The following is a 17,964-nucleotide window of genomic DNA, read 5'->3' on the forward strand; positions in this document are numbered from 1 at the left end:
AGAAAGGCCGGGATATGGTGCTGAATGTACCTCATTACTTCATTTGTAAAGGCCAGCTGAAGGGTCAAAGAAACCTGAAACCTTGACATAACCCACGATAATCAACATTTAGCATCCCGTGGTTGATCTCTTCTTCTAATTTTATCTAAATTCTTCTAATTTTATCTAATCCTCTAGATTCTGGAATTCCTGTGAAAAATTTCACAATTCTCTGCAATAACATTGTAATATTAACTGTTTTTCTTAGCAAGATCGACATTTTCCATTTTGAACGAGTTTTTGTTAGGTTTGAGTGAGAGCTTTTGTTCTGTGTCTCAAAATTATTGATATTGTCCTTAGTCGTTGAATTAAGTATGAAGGTGATTAAATAATTCAGCCCAACCTAAAGCAATGAAAAATTCACAAGTTAGATCAATTTTGAAGCATTATTTAGAACTTGGTCAAATCTTTTTTACATTTTCAGATTTAGTATTACTAGTACATAGTTATATCTTGGAAATTACCTTAGATTTTGGAGGTTTTGATTTGCTCATTGGCCAAAGAGAACATTCAGGTTTGGATATGGTAATCTGCTAAAAGTATCATTTTAAAAAGGGGGGGCTCTTTTATTATACTTTTTAAAACTTAAAACACTGGGAAAAACTTAACAGATGTTTATTTTAATAGGTAAAGAGAACTAGCAATTAATGCTGTGTTCTTATATGTTTTACATCCATATTCTCTCTGATGCAAAGATTTTGTAAAATAACTATTGCCCTTTCCATTTAATTTTGGCTCAGGAAGTTCATTTAGTGACCCCAAGTCACATGTAAGTGTTGCAAATGGCCAAGCCTGGTAATCCAAAAGGTGTAGTAATTTAGCCTTTGTGTTTTTAGCTAACGATTTTTGCAATGCAAATTTACAGGATTTTAACCTCTGTCATCTGGAGATCGTCTCCACCCCTCCACTGAAACTAGAACACCAGTATCTTCTATCTTGCCAATTTCAGTGGCTTCTTTTTACTTATCTTTATTTGCTCTCTTTACATCTTCGACACTGGTGGCCACTTCTCTTTCCTCTACAATCTCTTGGCTTCCTCATTCCTTTTATTTATTTTTATTTTATTATTATTATTATTATACTTTAAGTTTTGGGGTACATGTGCACAATGTGCAGGTTTGTTACATATGTATCCATGTGCCATGTTGGTGTGCTGCACCCATTAACTCGTCATTTAGCATTAGGTATATCTCCTAATGCTGTCCTTTTATTTTTTCACCCACTTTTTCATGTAGAATGTGGCGTTCTATCTTTAGCCCGGTTAAATTCTCAGTACATTTCAATCCGTGCCTTTAAATTTCTAGCCATGGCTTTTCTTAAGAACTTCACATTCATATTTCCATTCACTTAGTGGATTCTTCTCCCTTGGTGGCTTGCAGAAACTTGAAACACATATTCTAAGACGTGCATTCTCATTCCCCACATTCACTCTCTGACTGATACATGTATGTCTCTACTGCTAAACTATAAGTTTTATCAGAAATTCAGGCATTTCACTTGTCTTTGGTCTCTTAAAATCTGGCCTAGTCCCTGGCACAATGTAGATGCTCAGTAAATATTTGATAAATTAATGATGGAATGTTGTTAACAAATATGCATTTGGTATTATTAATAATACTTGAGAAATGCCATAATGTAGTTGCAAGTGGAGCATGAAAGCATTGGTTTTAAATAAAAACCTTCTTTTAGTTAATTATACCCAAGATCAAATATCCCCAGGATGTTTCCCTGAGTTGCCTTTGATGTACCTCTGGCTTGATACAAGGGCAGTACTAGAGGATTTTGTTATTTGACCCATGTTTCCAAGGGATACCAGAATAAAGGCAGATTCTAGAATATAGCTAGAAGTTTTTGTCTGGATCTTTTGGTAATAAATCAAAATGAGATACAGTACTCACTGGGTAGCAGTAGTGGTGTCAGGTGCATAACTAGTGATTTTCGTCAAGTAAGCTAGTCTGCCTACAAGCTTTAATGGATTTGAGGTCCGACAGTTCTTCCATTAAAGATGAAAGTAACTGACAGAAACAGATTGTTAACCAAACTTTCTTCTCATTTTCCCTTTGAATTATTAAGCTAACCACACCTCCACCGATATAGCTAATACTATAGTGCTCTCTTAATCAAAACCAAATCTTAAATCAATCCAGTTTGCCTCGACTGTTCTCCTTCATTTCAGTGACATTAGTAAAGATCTTTAACCTTGAAGCTACATTTCCTTTCCCCTCCGTGGCACACATCTCATGAAAGCTAATTTGTTAACAATATGTTAACATTTCTTGGAACCAATTACCTTTAGAAAGGAGAAAAGCTTAAAGATTGCAGTTCTTTACCAAGCAGCAATGAAAGAACAAAGAGAACCTCTTCTGTTTCTTAAAGCTGTACTATTATTTCCGGTGCTTGTCCACACCTAATTTGCAAATCACAGTTGCATTCCTTAACAGCATAAAGTCATTAACTCTCAGTGTTGTACCCGGTGCCCACTTCTATTTCCCATGGGTTTCATAATAGTCCCTGTAGTTTCCCCAAATTTGAGCAGCTCCTAGCATATATAGAAGGCTCTCAGGGAGCCTGTGATGAATAGATAAACAGCAAGATCTAATTTGCCTTTGTCTGTGTTGAAATTTGGACAAACAAGAAAATGACTGCTTTTCTCCTTTTAAATAAAACGCTTTTTGTTCCTCCTCCTACCTACTCCAACTCTCTGGAAGTCTAAGAAAGAGTGTCAGTACTTGCCATAATTTTGTATTTGATCTCACTAGGTTCCCTGCTTGACATTCATTGACATCTTAAAACAACCTTTTGGAATGGCTGCCATTATCCTAATACCACACACTTAAGTAGTAAATCTGGGTTTAACTTGGGTTGGTGGATGTCAGATCCTATGCCCAAGATTGCTACATATTATGGACATCTTTTCACCTAGGACTAATCAAGTGTGGAAAATTCTGCCAAGTGTTGGTTTGCTTGTGGAGAGGTGTGTTTCTTCCCCCATTTTATGATGACTTTCTTTGGCATCTCTCTTTAGCTCTGATATCATCTCCTTGTTGTATAAACAGATTAAAGTTGTCATTCTCCTTGAATAAGAAGATTTCAGGAGAGGTGCTCTGAGAAAGTGTAGTGGATGGAAAATGAATCACAAGTTGAATGCAAATAGAAGACAGAAGATGGACTTAGAAGGGCAAAATATGGACAGGGAGATGAATGGGATGAGAGCCAGATGCAAGGAATATCATTTCAAGAGATTAGACTATAGAAACAAGCGGATTTAGGCTGGGCGCAGTGGCTCACGCCTGTAATCCCAGCACTTTGGGAGGCCAAGGTGGGCGGATCACCTGAGGTTGGGAGTTCGAGACCAGCCTGACCAACATGGAGAAACCTCATCTCTACTAAAAATACAAAATTAGCCGGGCGTGGTGGTGCGTGCCTGTAATCCCAGCTTCTCGGGGGGCTGAGGCAGGAGAATCGCTTGAACCCGGGAGGCGGAGGTTGCGGTGAGCCGAGATCGTGCCATTGCACTCCAGTCTGGGCAACAAGAGCAAAACTCCATCTCAAAAAAAAAAAAAAGAAAAAAGAAACAAGCGGATTTAGATAAACCAGGTAGATGTAAAAATCACATTCTGAAAAGGATTTTTGGTTAAGGAGAATTACAAGCTACATAAAATAGGAAAAGAAATTATATCATATTTAGACCTTTAGAGATATGAGAGGATGCTGCTATGTGGAATTTGACTTACAAACATCTTTTGTATTACCCTTCACTCAAACTCAAGTACTAGAAATAAGAAATGATCGTTGAATAACTGGGTTTAAAAAGATACGAGAAACGAGAAGCAAATAGAATGATAGCTAACTTTACCATTGGTAAAGTTGGTAGTCATGAGCTTTACCAACCTGAAGAAGTTGGAACTCATTATTTTGCTATGTTCCCAAACTCTATGCCACAATCAGCTCAGCAGGTTTAAGAAATTGTTAAAAGAGTCCTGAGTGTATGAGAATGCTTATCTTGATTTTTTTTTTTTTTTAGCTAAACTGAACATATATTAGGGAGCAACTGTCTCCCATAACAGATTCCAGATATGAAAATAATTCAACATAATTATCTCCGTAGAAAACCAAATTTGGTCTTGAATAAAATGCAAAGAAATTAGATAGTGATTATTAATCAGATATGGTCCAGTGGACATTTATTAAATAAATCCCCACTATGTGGTAAAATGAACATGAACTACTTCAGCCAGGCAATGATGCTGCCAGTATACTCAATTAAATTCTTCAAAATGTATTCCATTTTCTTCCCTAAGACAATCTCTTAATTTCTCATCTAATTACTCAAACATAATTTTTGGAACATGTCACATTCCACAGGATGAACTTACAAACTGCCAACCCTAAACTCCTTTTATTTAAACCATAGCCTTACAAGGTTGAAAGCACAGTAACAGGCCAAAAGACATTTTTTCTCAAGGCCTTGGGATGTGGCCAGATAAATGCTTATGGTCGTTGCATTTGCTGACTGGCTGTTTTGCTGGCATACATTCTTCACCGTTTCATCCTACGCCTTTGTTCTGAGTTAGGTTCTTTCCTGTAAACTATTAAGGGATCCACTAGCAATGAGCTATTTTCTTTCCTCATGCTGACTCATATATAACTTTAGCAAACAAAACCATTTGTTGTTAGGTATTATGCTAATTTAACTAACTGCTTTCACTGTCACCATTCATTTCTGCAGTGTGCTGAACAGCTAAGTTTTTTGCTCTTAATTGATAAATAAATTGGGGAGGGCGGAGAGAAATTAAATTTCTTTTTTTTTTTTTTTTTTGAGACGGAGTCTCGCTCTGTCTCCCAGGCTGGGGTGCAGTGGCGCGATCTCGGCTCACTGCAAGCTCCACCTCCCGGGTTCACGGCGTTCTCCTGCCTCAGCCTCTCCGAGTAGCTGGGACTACAGGCGCCCGCCACCACGCCCGGCTAATTTTTTGTATTTTTAGTGGAGACGGGGTTTCACCGTGGTCTCGATCTCCTGACCTCGTGATCCACCCGCCTCGGCCTCCCAAAGTGCTGGGATTACAAGCGTGAGCCACCGCGCCCGGCCGAGAAATTAAATTTCTATGGAGCTCACTTTACTTCAGAATTAATACCAGCAGTTTCCCAGCTGTAATTTGATATAGAGACTCCTTTAGTTATTCTAGTTACCAAGACAAAATGTAGGGGACATTAGCACTGGCATAGTCTCTCCTAGTGACTGAGGCATCACTAGAAGAAGTAAGCACCACTTCTTTCCCTTAATACATTCATCCTAGGAGCAGGAGCAGTCCGACTTTCTCCTAATGGTAAAAAAAAAAAAAAAAAAAAAAAAAACAATTTCTATGTGGATACATTTCAAGAGTTTTTTAATCAATAGAAAAACTAAACACTACAGGACACTATCATTTTCGTGGATTTTAATTCAATGCCATTACTTGAATATGTACTAGTATTTCCCAGGGTAAAGGATATGAAGAGATACAATGAATCTCTGTGGCCACCATATTTATTCATGTTCTCTTACATACATGAGCTTCTTTCAGTAGGTCAACAACTCAAACATAGGCTCTAATCTGTAGAATAATTTTTTTTTTTTGAGATAGAGTCTCGCTCTGTCGCCCAGGCTGGAGGGCAGTGGCACCATCTCTGCTCACTGCAAGCTCCGCCTCCCGGGTTCATGCCATTCTCCTGCCTCAGCCTCCCGAGTAGCTGGGACCACAGGCGCCTGCCACCACGCCCCGCTAATTTTTTGTATTTTTAGTAGAGAAGGGGTTTCACCGTGTTAGCCAGGATGATCTCGATCTCCTGACCTCATGATCCGCCCGCCTCGGCCTCCTGAAGTGCTGGGATTACAGGCATGAGCCACCGTGCCCGGCCTCTGTAGAATAATTTGATACAGGTAGTTTATGTGAATAGAAGTTATATAGCTTTTTGGTGAAGGCACCTTAGAAGGTTAGAGCAGTAATGGTGGGAGTGCAGAGCTGCTCTGTAATTATCCAGATAACTTTGCTAGAAATTGCATGTGATAAAACATGCAATTAGAATTACTGCTGCTTGTTCGGTGAAGATAAAGAACTACAGAGAAATTATACTACAGAGTGAAATATAATTAATGTTGACAGTAAGAAATGTATGTGTTTTACATATAAAGATGTCAGTGTCCTTGTCAGATACATTTGCCAAAAGGCCTTGTGGTGAGCTCTCACACAGAATGCACAAAGTAGCATAGGTGGAACATACTTTTATTGAGGACAGTACAGTTTCCACATTGTTAGTCATTTGTCCAATAAGTATTTGTGAACAAAGGAAAATGGCTGTGGCTAAATATGCATTTAATCGAGACCTTGTACGGCTCCTGAAGTTTTTTAAAGATGTCTCCCAAAACATGAGATTGCAAGTAAAGATCATTTCAAAGATGTTTTCTTTTTGGAGAGTAAGATACAGAAACATCACCCTTCACGTATTGTGCAAATGAACCAACAAATAAACCAAATCAAAAGGAAATGAGGGAGATTATAATGAAGCTTACACTTTTGGTTTATTTCTATATGCATAAAGTGGCACTCTTTTGTATCTCCTATACGAAAGTCGTACTACTGAGTCAGTGTTACCAGAGCAGGTGCATTGTATTGTGTTTTTAATTACAGTGTTAAATTTCTACTTATTTATAAAATTTGCTCACCACATGCCACACCCACACACGTAGTCTTCTGTGGGACTGACAACAGGCATTTCCATGAAGCAGGAGGAGGTTAAAGTACAGACAATGGCCAAGAAACACATCCACATAAACTAGTCAGCCCATGAGGGGACTCTGTGACACTGGCACCATTAACATCAGATACCAACTCAAGAGTCCCACACTGGCCTCAGAGAGTCTCACAGTCCATCTAGTTGAGAAGGCCTCCTGTTGCATTCTTGAACATCATAGGATGATGCTGATTTCTGGCTTGTCATGGATGAGAGACACAGATATGTGACCAATAATAATATTATATGAAATTTACCATTACATTAGGGCATACAAGTAATTATAAGTAAACTGGAAGAGCATCAGTTACTCATATTTTTGAATTAATTTTCAGGTCCTGTGGATGTCAATATTCTAGCTAAATGTAACCCCTGCCTATCAAATCCATGTAAAAATGATGGCACATGTAATAGTGATCCAGTTGACTTTTACCGATGCACCTGTCCATATGGTTTCAAGGTAAGTAAAAGCACTTTAAGAGTCACAGTTTGAGAACGTAACTTTTCTTGGTGTGCCTTTATTATTCTACTGTGCTTTCTCTATGTGTCGAGAACTGCTTTAGTCGACTTTACTTGCCCCTTCTTCTCCAGGGGCAGGACTGTGATGTCCCAATTCATGCCTGCATCAGTAACCCATGTAAACATGGAGGAACTTGCCACTTAAAAGAAGGAGAAGAAGATGGATTCTGGTAGGTCATTAGTCTATGACCATCTGTGTCTGAAGTATTGGAGCAAAGATAACTAAGCCAACATGCATTTTCCTTTTCAAATCAGAGCAGTATTTTTCAAAGAATTCCAGAGAAATGGCAATATGTATTGGTCCCTCTCAGAGATATTGCAATATAAAAAATAAATGGAGACACTACAGCGTTCTCAGCTCAGGATGTTACAAAACCAAAACTAATTTACAAACATACACGTATGCACATTACGGTTAATCAGGTCAGATTAGGGCAAGACAAAGTATTAATATTGGCTCCATTATACTAATTAATAGCCAACTAGTCCCCTACTAGTAGTCACATATTCATCTGTTGTTTTGCTTATTGCTTTAACAGACAGTGTGTAATGACAAGATATAGGTCCCACTGATACAGAAAATTAATGATTTATTTCCAAGACACAATGTAAGTAGACAGACTTGCTGTGAACGATTTTAATCTGGAGCTATTTAATCATATGGTACAATTACTTCAGATATACTTCATGAATTATGAACTGGAGCTCTTTATTAAATGACACTAATAATGTCACATAAGAATGCTAATATACTACTAAAACTTGTTAGAATTTCACTTTTTAGAAGAAATAGACTTCACTGCTGCATTCTGTTATGAAGTCATCTCTTATTCATTTAGACTTTACTCAAAAATTATTCGATACATACTCAAGATAGTTTTATGCCAGAGGAAGGATTGTATTTAAGACAAAGAGAACATTCACATTTTGTAATTGCAAGGAAGAAAAAATTTTATTTTCGGATTATTTGTTTCAAAACATCAAAGACATTATACGTATGTTAGTAGATGTTGCAATTTTAAAAATCAGAACCAGTTCCTCTTCATTTATGAGCAAAGAAGCCTGAATTATTTTATTAGGGCACAACTCAAGATTAAGATATCTAGGGCTGTGGAATAAAACTGCTTGTGTTTTAGACCTGCAAATACAGTGGGTTTATTGACTTTTAAGACCATGGAATCATTTGCCTTCTTGCAACCAACATAAATTTTATTTTTTGAACGGTTTCTGCTTTGGTGGATGTTACCTTAAATTGATGTTTACAACATGTCATTTAAAAGCATTTTAAAAAATCAATTTCTGGTAGTTAAAAGCTCTATGATTGATGAGCATAATTATGCTTTTTTCAATATTTAGACCACATGATTTTAAAATGCAACAAAAAGATGTTTTTTGCCTTTTCTCCTCTGGCATTCAGGTGTATTTGTGCTGATGGATTTGAAGGAGAAAATTGTGAAGTCAACGTTGATGATTGTGAAGATAATGACTGTGAAAATAATTCCACATGTGTCGATGGCATTAATAACTACACATGCCTTTGTCCACCTGAGTATACAGGTACAAATAACAGGAAATATTTTGCCTTCGATCAGTTTATCTGTTTGAAAGCATCATTGGAACTATGTTATATATGTTTAGTAAATCATTTTTTTATTTGATAAATGGTAGGTGTCTTGAAAATCAGATGTAATGTAAATAACATAAGGACTTAAAGATAATTTCAGCTAACCAAATAAAAGACCCAGGAATCTCTGTTCAAACACATGCATCTATTATAAAGCCATGCTATCCAGTAATAAAAGAAGCTATTGTGCTAAAGCTTTTAGTCCCACAATTAAATGGCATTTTTGTACAAACCATTTTCCCTGTGCAAACCAACCCCCAGTACCTGTGTGAAAAGAGGACATTTATTTAATAGCCAAAACATAATTAAGCTTTTGAGATCATTCATCTTCATACTTGTGTCTTTGCTAGTGTTTGCCTCTAGTAACCCATGTCCCTCAAAATAAAAGTCAGGAAGACATTGAGCACTTTGCATAGTCTTATAAGACTATCACCTTTTTTCTAACACTTTTGTTTCTTTGGATGACACATCTCATTAGAGTATTAATTGCTAAACTTCCTCTCTATTCAAACCAATTTGCTCTAAAGTCAGCATCAAGTTTATGACTTGTCTGTTTTGTCAGAATTGATTTATTTTTATTTTTATTTTTATTTTTGTTTTTTGTGGCTCTGAATTAGAAACTTCATTGATAGGCTCTTTTTCCTTTAATAAATCACTTAACATTGACAAAGGAAAAACAAGAAAGTTGTACATTTTATTTGTAAGAAAAAAATGGAGAAGTAATTTTGGTCACTCTACTCAAAGTTACCGTTTTCATTTTCTGGGTGCATTTCATTTATTGTGCCTGTTTTCATATAATTTGCTACATAGCGAGAAAAGCAAACGATGAAATTACAGTGCAGGTGACTGGAGTTAATATCTCACAATGTGAAAGATGAACATACATCTGTATACTTAAATTTTCCCAGGGGTTTGTTGGAAAATTATTAAAATGGAAGCTTTTATGGAATACCCAAACTGAACTTTACTGGGTACCTTTCTTGGTGGGAAAATGCTAGGTAGACTAATGAGGCTCGGTTTTGGCAACCCAGATCTGTTTGAGTGAATCTGAAGGCTGCCTTTTCTAGGGTCTTATTTTTAATTTTTATTTTTTTGGCACCAGTAAAGCACCCAATGTCATGTAAAGCAGTAATAGCATACGAAGTTTCCAGTAGAAATTTGAACATGGTATATTACCAAGTCTTTAGTAGTTGTCTATGGCCCTTCGACTGCTTAGTGGGTGGAATTTTAGCATTAGTTGATATTTTACATAAACAAAGAATAGCAAGTATATTCAACATGCAGCTTTCTAGAGTATCTGCAAAGAATGTAGGTGTTACGTAGCTTTGACTTTCACACTAATATTACCAATATTATCACACCTCAGAAACTTGACATTAGCCTGTGACCACAAATTCTGGAGCCCTTTGAGCTACCCTGAGAATTTAACTTCATTGGATGGGCTAATTTAGACTTGTCCAAGAAGCCCGATGTTTGCACTAAAATCTGCTACCTGGTACCTTCTTAGGATAGAATAATTCTCTTTTTCCATCATTTTCCGGATCATTATAGAAAGGGCTTAAGAACCCAATTAATTTTGGAGGCCTCCTTAAACCAACCCACTATCACTGCACCAGACAAATTGGACCCAAGCATTTCAAGCAAGCTTTGCCTAACCAATACCTTCCTAAGCACAAAACCAGGAATATATATATATAATATATATATATAATAAATAAATTATATATATATATTATATATATATAATTTCCTGATGAAAGCCTAGGCTTTGGAGCACAACTGCAATCAGGTTCTTATGTGTCTTTTTGACAATAAAATTTCCATAAGGTGGTTGAGGACTCTTTTGAGTTGGTTTGGAGGAGTCCTCCTGCTTTGGCTTTAGATTTGCTATTCCTTATTCTTACCCATTTCTTTTGAGTCTTTGTCTTACCTGCTCACCCTTCATTTCCCAAGCTCCCTCCCTATACCTGCTCCTCTTGAACACATGTTTTCTCCTATTCTAAGTGTCAGTTCAGAGCAGTTTCCTTGGAGAAGTGTTATGAAGCCTCACTTCCCCAACTATGTCAGATCTCTTTCTTTGAAACATATCATAAATACCTAAAGCCTAGCCAAACCATTTTTTAGCCAAAATGTGACATCTATAAAAGCTGTCATCTGGGAACTTGCCATGAGTATCTGTCAAGAGCCATTTGGCTCTCCACAAGAACTGGGACTGTTTTAGTCTTTTTACTTATAACTATTGCAAATGTCAGTTTGCCTTAATTTGGGCAAAGAATCAACAAAAATACTAAACAGAAAGTGTATGGCGTACAGAACATGAAGATATGACCATTTTATCTTTGGAATGGGTCTTTTGGGCCGTGAAGAGTTTGAAAATTTGGCATGAGAGAAGATATCTAAATGGGGCAAATGTATAACTCATCTATTAATTGTAGTATTTTTGTGCACACGTGAAATGAGCTCATTTACAAAATTTCAAACAACCATCTGCAGATTTTGAAATCATTGACACATAAGTGACCTTTAATTATGGGGAAGTATGAATGAGGCTCTAGAGTTTTATATCCTGCTTCATCCAAGTCTGCAGTTAAGGAGGAATTTTCTTATAATGTGATTATATGGTTTTAAATTTGAGTTTGGAATCTGATTAATGAGCATGAGATCTGGGAGCAGAAGCCCTGCTATGCTCAGGGAATATACTAATGTTGTCAGTGTTTAAAAATCATCCTAGTAACAAGTTGATTTTTCCTTTGAAAATTTTTTATTCTATATCCTGAAGGCATACAATGAGAAGTGAACTCTGTTTAATAAGAACAAATAATGCCTTACAGAAAAGAAGCTTGTAAATTATTATGGTGACAGTTTTTGTATTTGACACCTATGTCAAGAGTCAGAACGGACGTTATGTCAATGGAAACAAATTCAGAGATCTGAGAGCAATCTGACAGAGAAGTTATGATGTGATGAACAGACTACAAAACATGACTAGAAATATTTAAAATAAAATGAGCCACCAATGGGGAATTTATTAAACATTATTTAAGCCCTGTGTGACCAAAATATCACAGTAAGTAGTTACTGATTTGTTAGAGGAGAAAATTCTCTGCTCTTTCCTGCTCCAGGGATTGACAGCATGAATTGTAAGGGCAAATACTGTTTTTCTGTTATTTAAATCTTGCTGTAACTTCACCACCCCAGTCACCAAAACCATTCTCCATATACTGCAGTTCATCATCTGTGCTTCCAGTTGTGTAATGCATGACTGTCAATTACTAGTATATTTTAGGTAAGATTAACTTTTGAAAAGTTGAATTCACTATGAATCTAAATTAACATCCCTATACTATTAAGAAAGTAGGACTTCAGAATTGTTAAACAAATAATTTTAAAATTAAATCTAAGGTTTTAATTGTAGCTTGAGAGATTTTGTTGGTTTTGATTTTTTGTTTGGTTATTTTTTTAAAATCATGATCATCTTCTTTCTAAAGACAATACATTTCTTGGAGCTAAATTTCCAAGGAATTCCTGATATAACATAAACCTAACACCTATACAAATAAAAACTGTAAATATGGCACCCCTGTTTTTTAAAAAAAAATGGACACTTTTTTTAGGCTGTAGTGTTAACTTAGGTGTTTAATTCAAAAATGTGCTTTTGTATATTTCCCAACAGTCAGAGCCCTGGGTCTGCTATATCAAGACTGTGTGTCTTAATTAACTCTTGTTCTTATAGGACCACATACAAGTATGACACAGTTGATCACATTTTAAGCCCTTCTTTCACTTAATGGGATCACTTAAATTCCATAAAATGAACATCTCCATGCAAACTGGGTGTGTAAAGCCTTAGAACACATTTTGTGGAAAATATTCAGACCACTTTAAATTTTCCATTGTGTACCCATTTTCTCTTTGTTTTCCGAATCCCTGACGCCCATGCACAAGCCATTCAGTGTCCATCTTAAACAGTAAAGCTGCTGGTTGTTCCATCACCTGGTTTAGACGCAGACCTCTAGATCCCTGTGATGGCGTTTACCTTTTGCCTCATTTTCTCCATGTTTGTGCGTGTGGCCCGGCTGTAGGTAAGAAATCCAAGCCTTGCTTCAGCTCGCTCGCCCACCCCTGCTTCTCTGTTGTGAACGCTGCGCATTGGCTTCCTGTGCTCTGCTGTTGTATTGCAATGTAAAAAGTCTTTTGTCTCTTCTGTCTTTGTCGCTGCCAGCTGCTAATCTGAATGAGGTGGAAAAAGGTTAGTTGCCTTTTAAGTCTATTATGATTTTCATTTTAGTCTCCCTCTTTCTTGTAAAGTTACGTAGATTTCACTGCGTGTACACGGTAAAAAGGAATGTTGACAAAATATAAAATCTGAAAGCAATATGTCAAATCAGTCATTCAGATCTTTAATCTATGCATCGCTATGACAAACAGTGTAAAATGGGCCTCTGAAATACAATTTATCTGTTGTTAGAAGACAATGAATAGAAACTTTTTGAGAGGAAAGAAAGGGTGGCTAGAATAAGGGACTAATACAAATTTTTAAAATTTTCTACTTGTCTATATTTTTTCACTTTTTAAATATATCACAAACATGTATTATTTTTGGAATGAAACACATAGGTTATTCAGTACTGTAGATAAAGCTGTAGATAGAAAAATTTTTAAGTAAGAAAGACTGTTCCCATAGCTTTAAGCAAATATCTTTAGTAACATGTAACATGAAAAATATTTCAAGGTGTATACATTTATTGAAACACTTTATGAAGTAAATATTATAAAGCCCAAGAAGTTGACTTATAAATTTGTGTTATAGGATGCCGTGACTACTAGGCAGTATGTTTAAGCATAAAAAAGCCATATTTAATTATTGACATCAATATGGGCCACCCAGCTCCCAATATACATCAGGGCCCATGAAAGTGAGTCATAGAATTATTTTATTTATTTATTTATTTATTTATTTTTTGAGACGGAGTCTCACTCTGTCGCCCAGGCTGTAGTGCAGTGGTGCAATCTCGGCTCACTGCAAGCTCCACCTCCCAGGTTCACGCCATTCTCCTGCCTCAGCCTCCCAAGTAGCTGGGACTACAGGCATCCGCCACCACACTTGGCTAATTTTTTGTATTTTTAGTAGAGACGGGGTTTCACCGTGTTAGCCAGGATGGTCTCGATCTCCTGACCTCATGATCCACCTGCCTCAATCTCCCCAAGTGCTGGGATTACAGGTGTGAGCCACCACACCTGGCCTGAGTCGTATAGAATGATAGCCATGTCTGGGAAATCATCATGGAATATTTATGAAATCTTATCTTAAAGACTCAGAGTTTTAACTAATTACATTGGATTTTTAATTATTCAGCTTACCAAAAATCTTCAAGTGCCAAATGCTGGCACAGCGTCCTAAAAGGAACACAATGTGTGCTTGTCTTGATAGCTCCAGTTGTATCTGAAGCATTTGCAGTCGGATGATGAGGATAATAAGGAAGTTATTACAGACCGGGCACAGTGGCTTACGCCTGTAATCCCAACATTTTGGGAGGCCGAGGCAGGTGGATCCTTTGAGCCCAGGAGTTTGAGACCAGCCTGGGCAACATGGTGAAACCTTGTCTCTACTAAAAATACAAAAATGAGTAGTGCGTTGTGGCACATGCTTGTAGTCCCAGCCACTTGGGAGGCTGAGGCAGGAGAATCGCTTGAACCTAGAAGGCAGAGGTTGCAGTGAGCCGAGATTGTGCCACTGCACTGCAGCCTGGGCAACAGAGTGAGACTCACTCTCAAACAAAAAAAAAAAAAAAAAAAAAAAGAGGTTATTATATAGCAGGTCTCTCTGTCTTCTCTTGCTATGGGCTTCATTTCCTTGGTTGCATTGTTTGGATGATTCACTGTGTTTGCTGACTTACTCTTACAGTGTGCAGAGTTAAGTTGAAAACCATGAAAAAAAATGTTTTCATATTTTAGAATGTAACAGTATAACATGTGCTATTCTCTGTGGATTAATGCATCTCATACCTTCCTGGGTCAAATGGCATCTTTTCTCTTTACAAGTACTAAGCAATTGATGGCCTGGGTCAGGGATGTCTAAGGTCTGAGTCTATCTCAGAAACATAATAGCAATTATTCCATCACAGGAATATGTCCTTAAATTGCTGTGTATACTCTTAGAAACAATCTTGGCAGTACGAGTGTTTTAAGTCGCCATGTGGTTTCATGTGTTGACTAAATTTCATGCTTATGTTTATAAAAGCTCCCTTTTATTTCCAAGAATTTGCTGCTGACTGAATTTGCTTTTAAAAGCAGTCAAATCATTCTCTATATTTTCAATTCAAAACTTAATTGGAAATAGAATTTCCATTTTTTTCTAGCACCTGGGGGAATTGTCTTAAATAAAAAGAATGTATATCATTAGCCAATGCATTGTTAATTTAAAAGAACTCTGTAGTTTCTGTGAACAGCACAAAGGTGGGCAAAAACTTCTATAAAACAACGATAAACCACTTATTCAAGGATATGCACCGTGTAAGGAGAGGCCTAGATGCAAACCCATGTTTCATTGGCCCCAGAGCATGCACTTTGAGGTGGGGGCCACTGCTGGAGCCTGTGCCTTCTGCCTTGCTGCCTTCTTCCAGGCACGGCTTCTTTTCTATCTCACAATAGCTTATTTCTCATTCATGGTTTATGCCAAACAAGCTTTCCTTCTGCTCTCCTGCTGTCTCTTCAGCTCACTATGCACAATTGTCCTTATGTAAGGAAAGCTGTACCCACAAAATTCAAGTGCAGCCAAGCCGTCTATTTTATCTAGATAGGAAAAAAGCACCGAAAGAATATCTGTACAATTAATAAATTCCCCCAGAGAACTAGGCTACCTTTTATCCCATAAGGCAGGTGGTTAGTTTGTGTAGGTAAGGGGAAAAGTTCAGGTTTCTTATCCTGGCACGAATGTTTATAAACTCTGGGACACCTCCCAGTCTTTTGTTTTTCTTCTGTGAAACAAGAATAATGATATCTGTCATATCATTCACATAGACATTTGAGAATAACGTGTAACTATATCGGAAAACACTTTGAATTGGTAAATGTCTATACTCCGGAAATATCGAAGGCTGCCCTGTAAGACAGGTTTAAATTTTGCATCATTTAACTCCAACCATCATCACTACAGTGACATGGTTCAGATATATTTGATGCCATTCCTCATGGCAGAAGAATTCTTATGGGAATTCGTTATTCTAATTTTTTATAAAGAAAATTACCTAAGGTAAATTATGTATAGAATGGAAATTTCTCTCCCCATATTGTTCAGTATTGTCTGTCTTTATTATTATTGTTTTTAATTTTACTTTGTGTGCTCACTTCATATAGAAAGATTTTATTTAGGGATGGGTCTTTGGTCCTCTTTGCCCCTATACGCTACTTTGAAACATAAGGAAATACACAATGCTGAAGAGCTCTTGGATTTGGCTGAGTTGGATTTGTAGATTTTGTGTATATTTTTAGATTTTCATGATCTCTTAGTAACAGCGACTTCTGTTTTTAATTCTGCTTCGAGATGTGTAAGGTCTTTATATCAAGGTCATTATAGTTGCGGACACACTTGTGAGCTCAAATAAGGGAAACCTAAGTTGCCGTCTGTTTTTACTGGAGAGAATACTTTGGCAGCCTAATGATATTATGTGGTTTGTATTCATCCTCCAACCTTTCAAAACTTTCTTAACTGCACTTTAATCTCAAAAAAAGTTTGAAAGATCTTGTTTGCCCAATAGGGCAGTGCCCATTGAGCCCGGAACAACAATTTAGTCTAGCCAAGTCTTATTCCATCTAATTTGAATTTATTTATTTTGAAAACTGAGTTAAATATTTTCTGAAGTTTCAGTAGCTGCTGGAATTGGCTATATTATTTAGCCTCAGTGTTCCAATAAGGAAGTGCTGAAAAACACTTCGTTTGCTGTTTGTTTATTTGGAGAGGTAAGTTTTTTTTTTTTTTTTTTAAATATGCCAGATGCTTATTGAGAAAATATCTTATGCAGGACACCATGCTAAGTATTGAAAGTGATACAAAAATCCATAAAACATTACCCTTATCTACTGAGCAAACTCTTTGGCTTTGATTCTTTACTGCAAGGTCAGATCAGGTCAAATATTTCTCAGTACAAACCATCACTTCTCATATCCCAAGAACATTAATAATATAATATAGCGACTTTACTAGTTTGTAAGTAAAGAAAAACACTCCTTCTGAGTGTGGACACTGACCAAGCTCTCTGAAAGACTCAAGCAACTCATTTCATACCACTTAGAAAACAAAAATAGGAACCGAAAACCGATTTTCCTTCTTTGAAACGTCTTAATAGCTACGTTTATAGCATATTTCCTTGAACCTTCCTATTTTGAATTATGATAAACTTTTATCTCACAGGGTTTCTCTATGGCAGTGTTCTGATGATGTACGTGTCCCATTTTGCACCTATTGCACACAAAGATCACATCTGTTAATGGCTAATGTATCTTACTGGGTATCTGCCTGTATTATTGTGTTGTGCTGCCTGGGATTATCACCTTGAGTATGTAACAAATAGGGCCCATCTGGTTTAGCAAAAGAGGAGAAAATATATATACTTTTCTTTCAGGTCCAACTTAATGGAGCTGCTCTGGGATGACTCCCATAATCTCGTCAGCTATATCCACCCTGTGCTATAGATCATCAATCTCTCTGCCACACTGCGTGGTCTGTAGGAGGAGAGAGAATGCTTCTGTTTCTATAAATACAGAACAAATGGGAAATGTATACTTTTTAAAATCAGAATTGGACCGAATTTACAAAATTTAGTAATGATAAACATTCAGGTCCATTCATCTCAACCTTCCTCAAACATGCCACTTAAGTGCTGACAAGTGCAATTTCTTGATAATGGAGCTCATAGTCTCCATCCTCCATTAGAAGGGTAATTGTTAGGCATAAAAATAAAGTAGGGAAATCTGGAAGTGAACAGACTACCCAGCTCATCCAGCCTGCAAGG

The 17,964-nt window shown here is 36.9% G+C and overlaps 1 protein-coding gene across 5 annotated transcripts in view; it reads left to right on the top strand.

Annotated features, from left to right (window-relative positions):
• Nucleotides 1–17,964, top strand: part of SLIT2 (slit guidance ligand 2) — a 372,325-nt gene that overhangs the window by 310,191 nt on the left and 44,170 nt on the right. For all 5 annotated transcript variants that reach the window (XM_055246085.2, XM_055246088.2, XM_055246087.2 and 2 more), the window contains 3 exons: nt 7,146–7,270; nt 7,402–7,499; nt 8,747–8,886. In XM_055246085.2, coding sequence (XP_055102060.1) covers nt 7,146–7,270; nt 7,402–7,499; nt 8,747–8,886 — 363 coding nt within the window. The remainder of the gene's footprint in view (nt 1–7,145; nt 7,271–7,401; nt 7,500–8,746; nt 8,887–17,964) is intronic.

This window comes from Symphalangus syndactylus, chromosome 16 (genome assembly GCF_028878055.3).
Source record: "Symphalangus syndactylus isolate Jambi chromosome 16, NHGRI_mSymSyn1-v2.1_pri, whole genome shotgun sequence".
Lineage (NCBI taxonomy): Eukaryota > Metazoa > Chordata > Mammalia > Primates > Hylobatidae > Symphalangus > Symphalangus syndactylus.